Source organism: Geotrypetes seraphini, chromosome 1 (genome assembly GCF_902459505.1).
Source record: "Geotrypetes seraphini chromosome 1, aGeoSer1.1, whole genome shotgun sequence".
NCBI classification, from domain to species: domain Eukaryota; kingdom Metazoa; phylum Chordata; class Amphibia; order Gymnophiona; family Dermophiidae; genus Geotrypetes; species Geotrypetes seraphini.
In genome coordinates, this window is record NC_047084.1 from 263047740 (window position 1) to 263061735 (window position 13996).

General features: G+C 44.5%; 1 protein-coding gene across 6 annotated transcripts in view; it reads right to left on the reverse strand.

Annotated features, from left to right (window-relative positions):
• HTT (huntingtin) overlaps window positions 1-13996 on the reverse strand; it is an 831912-nt gene that overhangs the window by 769132 nt on the left and 48784 nt on the right. For all 6 annotated transcript variants that reach the window (XM_033950363.1, XM_033950354.1, XM_033950401.1 and 3 more), the window contains exon 4: window positions 12755-12814. In XM_033950363.1, coding sequence (XP_033806254.1) covers window positions 12755-12814 — 60 coding nt within the window. The remainder of the gene's footprint in view (window positions 1-12754; window positions 12815-13996) is intronic.

Sequence of the window (13996 nt, forward strand, 5' to 3'; positions counted from 1 at the left end):
ACTAGTGGGCTTACCTGCAAAAACCCTTTCCCACCTCCAAAGTGTGCAAAAACACAGCCATCCAACTCCTGAAAAACCTGAGCTTCTGAGACCACGTCATACCAGCACTAACATCCATGCATTGGTTACCTATCCAAAAATGCTGCACCTTTAAAGGCTTGGTCCTAGCCTTCAAGACCTTCCACAAGATGATACCGAACTACATGACATCAAAACCACAAATTTACATCCCAAACAGATCACTGAGATCTCAAGCAGAGAGACGGCTCAAATAAACGGGAAGATCATGCAGAAATTGAAAGTGACAGAGAAAGAGCGCAAAAAGAAACAAAAAGAGTTATAAAGACTGGAAAGTCAAAGAAGACAACACAAAGGGATCTCAAATGTATGTACACGAATGCCAGAAGCTTATCAAACAAAATGGGGGAACTAGAAGCACTAGCAAGACAAGAAGAACTAGATATCATTGGAATAACCGAAACTTGGTGGAATGAAGAAAATGAATGGGACACAGTACTTCAGGGATACAAACTATACAAAAGAGATAGAATGGGGCAAAAAGGGGGTGGTATTGCCCTGTATGTCCATGAAGGAGTCGAGTCCATTAGAGAAGGGAAGACGGAAGGAAAAGAAAAACTAGAGTCCCTCTGGATAAAGATTCCAGGACAGAGCGGAGCAGACGCAAAAATTGGCCTCTACTATCGACCCCCAGCACAAACGGAAGAAGCAGACACAGCAATGATGGAGGAAATCAACCATGAATGTAGAACAGGAAACGTAACGATCATTGGAGACTTCAACTTTCCGGGGATAAACTGGAACATAGGAACCTCAAATTGCGGCAGGGAAACAAAGTTCCTGGAAACAATAGGAGACTGCTTCCTGGAACAATTGGTGGGAGAACCGACAAGAGAAACCGCAACTTTGGACTTAGTCCTAAATGGCATAACTGGAAGGACAACAGATGTGGAAGTCTCGGTCCCGCTGGGGACGAGTGATCACAACATGATCAAATTTAAAATTGGCATCGGGAAGGGGAAGCGAACCAGGACCCAAACCACAACTTTTAACTTCAAAAAAGGGAACTATGATAGCATGAGAGCCATGGTAAAAAAACGACTCAAGAAAATGACAGCCAAAATCAAAACGGTTGACCAAGTATGGTCCCTACTAAAGAATACCATCATTGAAGCACAGATTCTCTACATTCCGCAGATATCCAAAGGAAGGAAAAATAAGAACAAAGGAGAACCAGCTTGGCTAAATAAAGGGGTGAAGGAAGCGGTAAGGGAAAAGAGGAACTCATTTAAAAAATGGAAACGAGAAGGAACAACGGAAGCCTGGAACAATCATAAGGTCGATCAGAAGAAGTGTCATAAGGCGGTAAGAGACGCCAAAAAGGCCTATGAGGAAAAAATAGCGCAAGACACCAAAAACTTCAAGCCCTTTTTTAGATACATAAAAGGGAAAAAACCAGCAAAGGAGGCAGTGGGCCCTCTCGATGACCAAGGAATAAAAGGGTGCATCAAGGAAGACAAACAAATTGCGGATAGGTTAAATTCATTCTTCGCATCTGTCTTTACCGAGGAGGACACTACAACAATGCCCGAACCAGGGAAGGCATTCAGGGGAGAAATTGAGGATAGCCTCATTACAGTGGATGTGGACTTGGACATGATATACTATCAAATCGATAGGCTAAAAAGTGACAAGTCCCCTGGACCGGATGGAATTCACCCAAGAGTACTAAAGGAACTTAAGATGGAAATCGGAGAGCTTTTACAAACCCTAGCCAACTTGTCAATTAGAACCGGAAAAATACCAGACGACTGGAAGATAGCAAATGTCATTCCAATCTTCAAAAAAGGATCGAGAGGGGAACCGGGCAACTATAGACCTGTGAGTCTTACGTCTGTTCCTGGGAAGATGGTTGAAGCAATAATCAAGGATAGCATAGTGCAACACCTGGAGAATCATGACCTGATGAGAGCTAGTCAACACGGCTTCAGGAAGGGGAAGTCATGGCTGACGAATTTACTTCAATTTTTTGAGAAGGTGAACAAACAAATTGATAGCGGAGACCCGGTGGATATAATATATTTGGATTTCCAGAAGGCGTTCGACAAGGTTCCACACGCTAGGTTTCTGAGGAAACTACAAAGCCATGGGATTGAAGGGGACATACTACAATGGATAGCAAATTGGCTGGGGAACAGATTGCAGAGGGTAAGCATAAATGGAAAGTTCTTGGACTGGGAAAATGTGACAAGCAGTGTGCCCCAAGGCTCAGTTCTTGGGCCCATATTATTCAATATATTCATAAATGACCTGGAGGAGTGTGTGGCACAGTGGTTGGAGCTACAGCCTCGGCACCCTGGGGTTGTGGGTTCAAACCCCGTGCTGCTCCTTGTGATCCTGGGCAAGTCACTTAATCCTCCATAGCCCCAGGTACGTTAGACAGATTGTAAGCCCACCGGGACAGATAGGGAAAATGCTTGAGTACCTGATTGTAAAAACCGCTTAGATAACCTTGATAGGCGGTATATAAAATCCTAATAAACTTGAAACTTGAAACTTGAAACTTGAAACTTGGAAGAGGAAACCACGAGTAATATAATCAAGTTCGCAGATGACACGAAACTATGTCGACCAGTTGGATCACATAAGGACATTGAAGAACTCCAGAGAGATCTGAACCAGCTAGAAAAATGGGCAGAAAAGTGGCAGATGAAGTTTAATGTAGACAAATGCAAAGTGATGCATCTGGGTACGAAAAACAAGGAACATGATTATATAATGTTAGGTGTGACATTGGGCAAAAGCGAACAAGAAAAGGACCTGGGGGTACTGATAGACAGGACCCTGAAGCCATCAGCACAATGCGCAGCGGCGGCAAAGAAAGCAAACAGGATGTTGGGCATGATAAAAAAGGGTATTACAAGTAGATCGGCAGAAGTCATCATGCCTCTTTACAGAGCAATGGTCAGACCACACCTGAAGTACTGTGTCCAACACTGGTCTCCTTACCTAAAGAAGGATATAACTCTGCTGGAGAGGGTGCAGAGGCGAGCCACGAAGCTAGTAAAAGATATTGAGAATTTGAGCTACAAAGAACGCCTCGTAAAACTAGGATTGTTCACCCTCGAGAAGAGAAGGCTGCGAGGGGATATGATAGAGACTTTCAAACTACTAAAAGGTTTTGACATAATAGAACAAGAAGCATCATTATTGACGTTGTCAAATGTGACTCGGACGAGAGGCCATAGACTAAAATTGAGGGGCGACAAGCCCAGGACTAATGTCAGAAAGTTCTGTTTTACACAGCGAGTGGTGGACGCTTGGAATGCTCTCCCGGAGGAGGTGGTGACGGAAATCTCCATTATGGGATTCAAGTGCAAGTTGGACGCACACCTGCTTGCAAATCACATTGAGGGATACGGGAAAACAGTGTCTTCATCAGGGAACACCTAGGACGTAAACAGGGAACACCTGGATTGGCCTCTGCGTGTGCGGGTCACCGAACTGGATGGACCAATGGGCTGATTCGGTGGAGGCATTTCTTATGTTCTTATGTTACCACCTGGCTGCTCACTCATAACTGAAACAGCCCGCAAACACTCTTATTCACAGTTTATACCCAGATTTTGGCACATCTTCCCCCACGTCCATTAGATCACTAGAAAGTCTATGGAATTTTAGGAAGGCCGTAAAAACCTTCCTCTTCAAAAAGAAACACCGCAAGTTTCAAACACCACCTCTCACTAAAGCCAATAATCTTAAACAAATAACCAAACTCATTTCTTACTCTCTTTGAAAATGTCCAAATCTCTTTTTTGGTAAGATATTCTTGTAATACTTCCTTTATAATTCTTTTGTAATCCGCCTTGAACTGCAAGGAATGGCGGAATAGAAATCCCTAATGTAATCCAGTTCCTTAATGACCAACGCTATTCATGAGAACTTAACTGCCGATCACCAATCATGTACTCTCTTACAACACTAAAGCTTTAGTACCTTTATGTTATGTTCTGTTAGTACAGTAAATGCTGCTCTAAAACGATGCTATGTCATGTAATATCTTCTATGAATGCTGCAAATTCTTCTAAGCTATGTCTGCCAAATATGTTTTTCACTTAATTTTGTCCTATCTATACTATGAATGTACCTTTGTAACCCGTTCTAGGCTCCTTTGGGAGGACAGAATAAATAAATAAATAAATAAATAAATAAATAAATAAATAAATAAAAGAAGGTAGTTTCTGTACAAGATGTTTCATGTAACAGGATACATAGAAATTGTAATTAAGGACCCTGTTCGCCAACATGGAATTTTGATAAAGGCGATGTCCAAACTTGTCCATAGTTTAGCCTTCACGCCCTGGTGGCACTGAGGCATAGACTTTCAAAGCAAAGACCCCGGAGAAGAAAAGATTCTATAACTAGAATCCAGCTTTCTGGAAGTCACTGTAATAGTCAAGGGCGTTTTCCAATTCTTGTGAAGAATCTTTTTGAAAATACCATGCAATGGTAATTTAAGGAGCTCTTTGGGAGGCTCAACATAGTCCAAAGCCTCTAAATATTCAGCACTGAAGGCAAGAGTCAGCTTCCAGTTTAACAGGTAGGTCTTTGCCTGCCTAATTAATTTAGTAAAAGGCAGTCTTTCGATATGTGATCTTGTCTTTGGCGGAGATTTCTGAGAAGAGGGTTCTGAAGGGGTAACATAAACCTCAGTTGCAGAACTAGAGAGATCAGCGTCTGTTTCAGACTGTAAATCAGAGTCATTAAAAAGCTTTGGAGATGGTGTGCATTGAGGGGATTGACGCTTTCAATGACTCTGGTACCAATCTGAGGAAGTACAATATAAAGCTCTCTTTCATTTTGAAGTACATGATGGAGATCGGTGCTTCCTTGACTTCGAATGTCGAGAGGAAGAAGACGAGCGTCAATGTTTTGATGAAGTAGATCGATGCACCGATGGAGAACTTGACTGTCAATGTGATGATCAATGTCTAGGAGTAGAGCGTCAAGAGGATCGATGGTGACTGGATGAAGATTCATGCCGACATTCTGCCAGAGAGCTGACTGAGGTACCATGGGGCCTCGAGGAAGTATGCTCAGACTGGGCCAGTACCTAGGGAGTCAATTCTGGTGCATGAAGTTTGAAAATATCGCCCAACCTCCATCGAGCTTTTCTCAGAAAGCTTATCTTTCTTTTCCCAGAAAGCTTATCTGCCAGTACCATTGGTGCCGCGGCTTGCCTTGGAGAGTGTGACCTCAACGAGGATGCACACCTTGAAGGAGAGACAAGCCTTAAAAGTAGGCAATGCTGCTTGGTATGCATCAAGGGATTTGATACTGGTATGACTTGCGATGCTTGTTGGGAAGCTGGCAACTTTTTAGCTGGCTTGCCTGATGGTGCAAGATCTCCCGATACCGATGTTGATGTCTATGCAGGAGTCTTCGATGTCAATAGTTGTGAGGTCTTGTCAATGTCCATAGCAGCCCCAAACAATTTCTTCTGCTGAAAGACTACGGTTTTTTATTGAGCGCTTCTGCAAGGTGGGACATCAGGGCACAGGTTTCTACCCAGTGTTCAGGCCCAAGACACTGCAAGCACCAACTATACAGGTTGATGAAGAAAATAGGCATCCGACACGTGTAGCACTACCTGTAAACGGTCTAGACAGACGGAAAAGACCATGTCAGCAAGATTAAACTCAATTGCTGAAGAAAAAATGAACCCTCGAAGGGCAAAGCCCATGAGGAAAGAGAGAGAAAGAAAGTCTCTTTTTTTTTTTCTTTACATCAACACAAAGGTACAAAAAAAGGAAATAGAGAAAAAACAGAAAAATTACACGAAGCAGGAAGGCAAGGCAAAAAAACTGAACAGAGTTCAGAAAACTCAACTTCTTCGCTATGCAAAAATGAAGAAGTGAGGAACTGCGAGCCTACTTCGAGCAGGAAGGCACTCGCGCATGTGTGGTACGGGCAGTCGCAAAGTTTCTAAAAACTTAAAGTGGTGATACACTTTTAAAGCTGTCCGTACCGGTGCTCCGTGGATGACGTCACCCACATGTGAGAATATGCTGCCTGCTTGTCCTGGGATAAGGTCTGCTCTTACACTAACATTTACTTGCTCAACACTTTAATGAAAACAGTGGAGGAGTCTTAGTAATACCATATGGTCGTGACATTCTTAATAACTGATTAAAACTCCACTCACATCACTAATTACAGAAGAGTAGAGTTTTCTCCTTCCCCCTTTTTCATATTTTTTAAAATTATGCATTTACAGAATTGTTAAAAATGTAGAAAATCAAAATGTCATTATCTGCCCATATAAAGCAAAAGGCAATACAATGTTAAGTCACATGTTCCATAATACAAGGGGAAAAGATGACCATTAGTCAAGTTATCAACTATATCATTCAACAGTTATAAACATGCGAGTCCTAGAGGGCAGCTGAGTGGGAACTAGACATCTGTGTGCCTCCTTGGTTTTGATGAATCTTGTGCATGACCTGTTAAGCTTTGATCAAATGCCCACCCTTATCAGCCAAAGTCTGGCATCAGTGCCATTTCTGTGAACCAGAAAAAAATTTTCGTGACAGCACTATGGGTGAGCACCAAAGGAGCATATCCAAGGAACAGGATGGTCTCTGGGACACCATGAAGTGATCTTAATTGCATCACATATATTAATACTTTTACCTCTCATTTCTTACTGCTTCTTGAAAGTAAATTATGCTGGAATCCATCCTAATGATTTGGGGCTACAGGCTACTATGGAAGTCATCTAGATCAACATAAACTCAGGTAAGATGTTTTAATTATGTTCTCTACTAGATAATGTCTGCCCACCTCAAAATGTGCTTTATTGAATTGCCAAATTATTCAACCTAAAGCCACAGAGTTCACGATACTATCATACATAAAAAAAATATTTGCTCTTAATCTCACAAAGAGGAGAAGAAGCCCTCATCTCTGAATACTCCATGCTTTCTGCCTCTAGACCATTTAAGAAGGAAAGGGAAAAGCCTTTATTTATCACAACTCTCTTCCAATTTCTGATTTACCTCATGAAAGGAGAAATTAGGTCCTTACCTGTTAATTTTCTTTCTTTTAGACGCTCCAGACTGGCACAGAAACAGATGGGTTTACACTCCTCTGCCAGCAGGTGGAGACTGAGACACTAACTTTTGGCTACAGTACAAGTGGATAGTGAAGTCCCTATTACAATCAGTCTTAACGAATAGCCAAGCAGAAAACAACAAGGCTGAAAAACAATAACATCTCAACTCCCTACTTATGAGGACCCGTTAAGAGGACAAAAAGACGATTCGACTTACGAACTCCTGGATCTGTTGAACATAAGAGCGAAGGACCATATGGACATCCAACTTGCTCCAACGAGCCCTCTCGATTACCCAAGACCGAAAGAACCATAGACTGATTCATGTGAAATGGCGAGACCACTTTTGGAAGAAAGGAGGGAACCGGCCGCATGAAGGAAGGTTTACATGAAAAGGCCTGCAGTTCTGAAATGCATCTCACGGAAGTAATGGCCACCAAGAAAACCGCCTTAAGAATAAGGTCCTTCAACATACAGGTGACGAGAGGCTCAAATGGAGGATGAATAAGCACGAAGAGAACTAGATTGAGAACCCAGGCAGGAACTGATGTCTGAACTGGTGGCCAGAGTAATTTTGCAGCTCTCAAGAACCAAATCACATCCACAGTGGAGGCCAAACTCTTACCATTAAAGAGACCACAAAAGTAAGTCAAAGCGGCAATCTGCACCCGAAGGGAAGACCAGGCAAGGCCACACTCTAGGCCATCCTGCAGAAACTCCAGGATGTAAGGCAAAGTAGCCCAAAGGGGAACCATGCTACACCACTCCTCAAAGAGACGCCAAATGTGGATATAAGCCTGAGAGGTGAAAATTCTCCAAAACCCTAAGAGAGTGGAGATCATCGTATCCGAATATCCCTTCTTCCTTAGGTGAGCCCTTTCAAGAACCAAGCCATAAGACAAAAGGGACTCAGATCAAACATTGGAATGGGACCCTGAGTCAGAAGATCGGGCGAGAGGGGCAGGGTGTCAAGCAGTGGTCTCAAACTCAAACCCTTTGCAGGGCCACATTTTGGATTTGAAGGTACTTGGAGGGCCCCAGAAAAAATAGTTAATGTCTTATTAAAGAACTAGTCTTTAAGCCCGTTACATTAACGGGTGCTAGAACATATGTGTGTGTGTGTGTCTTTATTTCTTTCTCTCTCTCTCCTTAGCCGCTTTTTTTCTTTCTGCCTTTCTTTTTCCTTGGCTGTCCATCACCACCCCTTGCCTGCTCCCCCTGTCCATTTTCCCTTCCTTTTACCTCCCCTGTGTCCACCACCACCCCTTCACTGCTCTCCTTATTCAGCAGCAGCCCTTCTCCCTTTGTTTTACCTCCCCCCTGTCCAGCAGCACCTGTTTCCTTCTCCCCCTGTCCAACATTAGTCCTCCGTTCCTTTTTTTTTCACCCCCCCCTGTCCATCAGCATCTCTTTCGTTCTCCCCCTGTCCAACGGGTGCTAGAGTAGACTGTTTTTTTTTCCTTTCTCTCTCTGTGCTTGGATGCTGTCTGTCTGTCTGTCATTCTTTCTGTCTGTGTCTCTGCCTTGTGCCCTGCCTGCCTGTATTTCTCCATTGCACCATGCCTGCCTATCTCTTGGTGTGTGCCCCCAGCACACCCTTCCCCCCAAAACAGCCCCGTTTTCCAATGCCCCTGCCCCCTTTTGTGCCATGCCTGCCTGCTCCGTGGCCCCCTTCTGTTTCCCCCCTATGATTGCTGCTGGCCCAGCAAACCCCTCACCTCAAAGCAGCCCCCTTTCCCTCTCCCCTTGTTGAGCCATGCCTGCTTGCTCTGTGATCCCCTGCCCATGATTGCTGTGTGCCCCCAACACACCCCTACCCCCAAAGCAGCCCCTTTCCCTCTCCCCCTGTTTGCCTGCCATGCCTGCCTGCTCCCTGTGCATCAGCATCAGCATTTCCCTCCCCTTCACCTGTTCCTTCGTAGCAGCATGCAGATAAAACGGCTCCCTTAGTTATTTGCTGGATTTTTTTTTTTTTTTAAGTTTAAAGATGCCGACGCGGCTCCTCTCACGATCCCGCCTGCGTCGGAAGCCTTCTCTGACACAGGCCGGGATCGTGAGAGGAGCCACGGCGGCAGCATTAAACTTTAAAAAAAAATCGAACAAAGAACTAAGGGAGCCGTTTTCAAAGCCGCCACCGCGGCTTTAGGGACAGGATTGTACAGCTGGACTTGCTCCTGGGCCCGCGTCTGCCCTCCTCCGACAGCCGGCTCCCTCGAAGCCCTCCTCCCCTCCCTCTTTTCCTTCCCGCGGTCCGTCTGGCTGCGGTCCGGCCTGTGGAGGCAATTGGCTGGTGACGTGCAACCCGCGCATGCGCACTAAAAAAAACGCGACAGCTCAGGGAACACGATTTTTTTTAGTGCGCATGCGCGTCCTACCATTTTATTATATTAGATGACAATTTTGCATGAGGTAAAACTCTTTACAGTTTATAAATCTTTCCTTTTGGCTGTCTTAATAATAATATTATTATAAGACATATGATCAAGAAACTGTTTTATTTTACTTTTGTGATTATGATAAACATACCGAGGGCCTCAAAATAGTACCTGGCGGGCCGCATGTGTCCCCCGGCCCGCAAGTTTGAGACCACTGGTGTAGAGGATCTGCCCCTAGCAAACAACCCAGATCCGCATACCACGGGTGCATGGGCCAGTCCGGAGCCATAGGAATCATGTGGCCTGCATGCCAGGCAATCCAAAGAACTCTGCCCTCCAGATGCCACGGAGGAAAGACATAAAGAAGGCCAGCCATCAGTCAAGCCTGCACCAGAGCACTGTCCACTCCCTGAACCAGATTGGAAGACTGGAGCCACCAGTGTAGGCTGTGACGAACTAATCCCCGAAGAGGGACCGGAGAATCCAGATAATGAATCTGTGGCGACCACTGCCAAAGAAGCGCATACTGAAGAGGACACATATGAGTCAGAGCCCACCAGACCACTTCCAAGGAGGCTGCCATGGACCCCAAGACCTGCAAAAAGTCTTGCACCAGCAGACAACGGCAAACCATCAGCAAGCGAATCTGCATCTGCAATTTGCACACCCTGGCCTCTGGAAGGAAAACTCTCCGTAAGCTAGTGTTGAAAAGAACGCTGAGATATTCCAAAAGCTGAAACAGAATCAACCAGCTTCTGGACAGGTTGACCACCTAGCCCAGTGACTGTAGAACTCTACAACCCAAGCTGTAACCCGGGAACTCTTCTGCAACGACTTTGCTCAAATCAACCAATCATCCAGATAGGGGTGCACCAGAATGCCATCCTTGCGCAAGGCCACTGCCACCACTACCATAATCTTGGTGAAGGTGTGCAGCGTCCTAGCTAGACCAATGGGAAGTGCACAAAACTGATAATGTTCTCCCAAAATCGCAAAGCAAAAGAATCATTTATGGGAGGCCCAAATGGGAACATGCAGATATGCCTCTGTCAGATCGAGAGAAGTCAGAAATTCCCCTGGTTGGACAGCAAGAATTAAAGACTTCAGGGTTTCCATACAAAAGTATGGAACCCAGAGCGCTCTTTTGATACCTTTCAGATCCAAAACGGCTCCTCTCATCTAGTACTTTTCAATGGCATGGTCTACTTCTCACAGAACCTTCAACAGAATACTATAAATCTCCTATCCACAAAAAATCTTCAGTATAAACGTGCTTACCTTTCTAGGAGTAAAAACGTGCTTACCTTTCTATGATTAAAAACTTGGAATGGTTGTAAAGTATGCAGTGAATGATGCATGGTTGGAGGTTGTAAAGTATGCAGTGAATGATGCATGATATTTTGAAAGTTATTTGTGATGGGATGGGTAGCCAGTGCAGTTGTTTGATGAAGGCTGTGACCGAGTCATGTTTTCTCAGGTTGAAGATTAGTCTTACAGCAGTGTTTTGGATGAGTTAGAGCAGTGTTGATTCCCACAAGAAAGGCTCCAAGATGGAGACAGCAAACTACAGACCGGTGAGTCTCACATCAATAGTGTGCAAACTAATGGAAACTCTAATCAAACGCCAATTGGATACGATCCTGAATGAGGAGAATCTACAGGATCCCCGTCAACATGGATTTACTAAGGGGAGATCCTGCCAATCCAACCTGATCAGCTTCTTTGACTGGGTGACGAGGAAGCTGGATGTTGGGGAGTCCCTGGACATCGTATACCTGGACTTCAGTAAAGCATTCGATATCGTACCACACCGCAGGTTGCTGAGCAATATGAGTTCTATAGGATTGGGCGACACATTGACGAAATGGGTTGGGAACTGGCTTGGAGGTAGGCTTCAGAAGGAGGCTTCAGAGGCAGAGGTGAACGGCACCCCCTCCGAAATGACAGAGGTAATCAGTGGAGTGCCGCAGGGCTCGGTCCTGGGCCCGATCCTATTCAACATCTTTATAAGAGACTTGGCAGAAGGGCTGCGAGGTAAAATAACATTATTCGCCGATGACGCCAAACTAAGCAATGTAGTGGGCAAAAGCACAACAGACATAAATTCAATGTCCGACAACATGATGCACGACCTACTCCTACTGGAGTGCTGGTCTAGGTCCTGGCAACTCAGCTTCAATGCCAAAAAATGCAAAGTCATGCACCTGGGCAGCCAAAATCCATGCAAGACTTACACCTTTAATGGCAAGATCCTAATAAGAACTGAAGCAGAACGAGACTTAGGGGTAATCGTCAGTGAGAACATGAAGACTGCCAATCAAGTGGAGCAAGCTTCATCCAAGGCAAGGCAAATCATAGGTTGCATACGCAGGAGTTTCGTCAGCCGTAAGCCTGAAGTCATTATACCATTGTATAGATCCATGGTGAGGCCCCACCTGGAATACTGTGTGCAATTCTGGAGGCCGCATTACCGTAAGGATATGCTGAGACTGGAGTCGGTCCAGAGAATGGCCATCCGGATGGTCTCGGGACTCAAGGATCTCCCGTACGAGGAATGGCTGGATAAGTTGCAGCTGTACTCACTCGAGGAACGCAGAGAGAGGGGTGACATGATCGAGACATTCAAGTATCTCACGGGCCGCATCGAGGTGGAAGAAGATATCTTCTTTTTCAAGGGTCCTGCGGCAACAAGGGGGCATCCGTGGAAAATCAGGGGCGGGAAACTGCACGGGGACACCAGGAAATTCTTTTTCACTGAAAGGGTGGCTGATCGCTGGAATAGTCTTCCACTTCAGGTTATTGAGGCCAGCAGTGTGCCTGATTTTAAGGCCAAATGGGATAGACACGTGGGATCTATTCACAGAGAAAGGTAGGAGAGTGTCATTGGGGTGGGCAGACTAGATGGGCCGTGGCCCTTATCTGCCGTCTATTTCTATGTTTCTATGTTTCTATTATCAGTTGTATAATTAAGGCAAAGTGCATGTTGAGTGAGGCCTCTGCAAAATGTCTCTTAAAGTTATAAAGTGCTGGGTAGCATCCATACTGGATGACTTTACCCAGAAGACCACCACTGTCCTGCTTGTCTTCAAAGAAACATTTTTTAAAAAACCTCTGCTTCCTCTATTGTTTTCCCATCCACTTACATTCCATGTATGTTTTATTCATGTAATTGCACTACACACCTACTTGGCTATTTTGTATTATATACTGAAACACTGATTTCAAAAATAAAAGGAAGTCTGTTCACCTTTTTAATTTCTTTGTAAAGCTCCAGTTGTAGTCTCGGAAGGTTAGAATCCATCAAAGTCTGTAACAAAATGCAGAAGTTGGTAATATAGGGAAAAAAAACAAAAAAAAATGCATTCATAAATCTGTTAAAATAAGCTGAAAGAATAGGCTCTTACCTCATAATCTTATTTCTTGTAGATGTGTCTAGTAGTCCTTTACTGTAGGATTATGCATCTAAACCCTCAAGTTGCTTGCAAAATTCTGTCAATCATCTTTTAATGCCACCTCCTTCCCTGGAAGATGCTCCTGCCCCCTTAGTTTGTACAAAAGCAATCACGCAGCACTGTAATGACAGACATAACTGGAAGGAGGGAAATGGAAATAACCCTAACACTACATTTCTGTTCTGCACTTCTGTAACAAATATATCAATTAACACTGGTCGCCGTACATGAAGAAGGACACAATACTACTCGAAAGGGTCCAGAGAAGAGCGACTAAAATGGCTAAGGGGCTGGAGGAGTTGCTGTACAGTGAGAGATTAGAGAAACTGGGCCTCTTCTCCCTTGAAAAGAGGAGACTGAGAGGGGACATGATCAAAACATTCAAGATAATGAAGGGAATAGACTTAGTAGATGAGACAGGTTGTTCACCCTCTCCAAGATAGAGAGAAAGAGAGGGCACTCTCTAAAGTTAAAAGGGGATAGATTCTGTACAAACGTAAGGAAGTTCTTCTTCACCCAGGGTGGTAGAAACGCTTTTCTGGAGGTTGTTATAGGGTAAAACACCCTCCAGGGATTCAAGACAAAGTTAGACAAGTTCCTACTAAACCAGAACGTACGCAGGTAAGGCTAGACTCAGTTAGGGCGCTGGTCTTTGACCTAAGGGCCGCCGTGGGAGCAGACTGCTGAGCACGATGGACCACTGGTCTGACCCAGCAGCGGCAATGCTTATGTTCTTAAGTAAATGATCAAAACAAGATACCAAATACCAACCAGCACTAATACACGTATTATATAGAGCTCATAGCTACTTACATGTCCAGCTATCAAGCAGAGACTTAGACCAGAATTAACTTTCTTGAGTGATTTGTTTGGGGTTTTTTCCCAGCTCATCTGAGAGACAGAGAAGTCTCCAAATCCAGACTGATCCCAAGGAAGAAGGCAGGTGAAACTTACTTACAGAACAGTGCTTCAGCACTATTAGATACATCTACAAGAAAGAAGAGATTATCAAGGTAAGAACCTAATCTTTCTTTCTA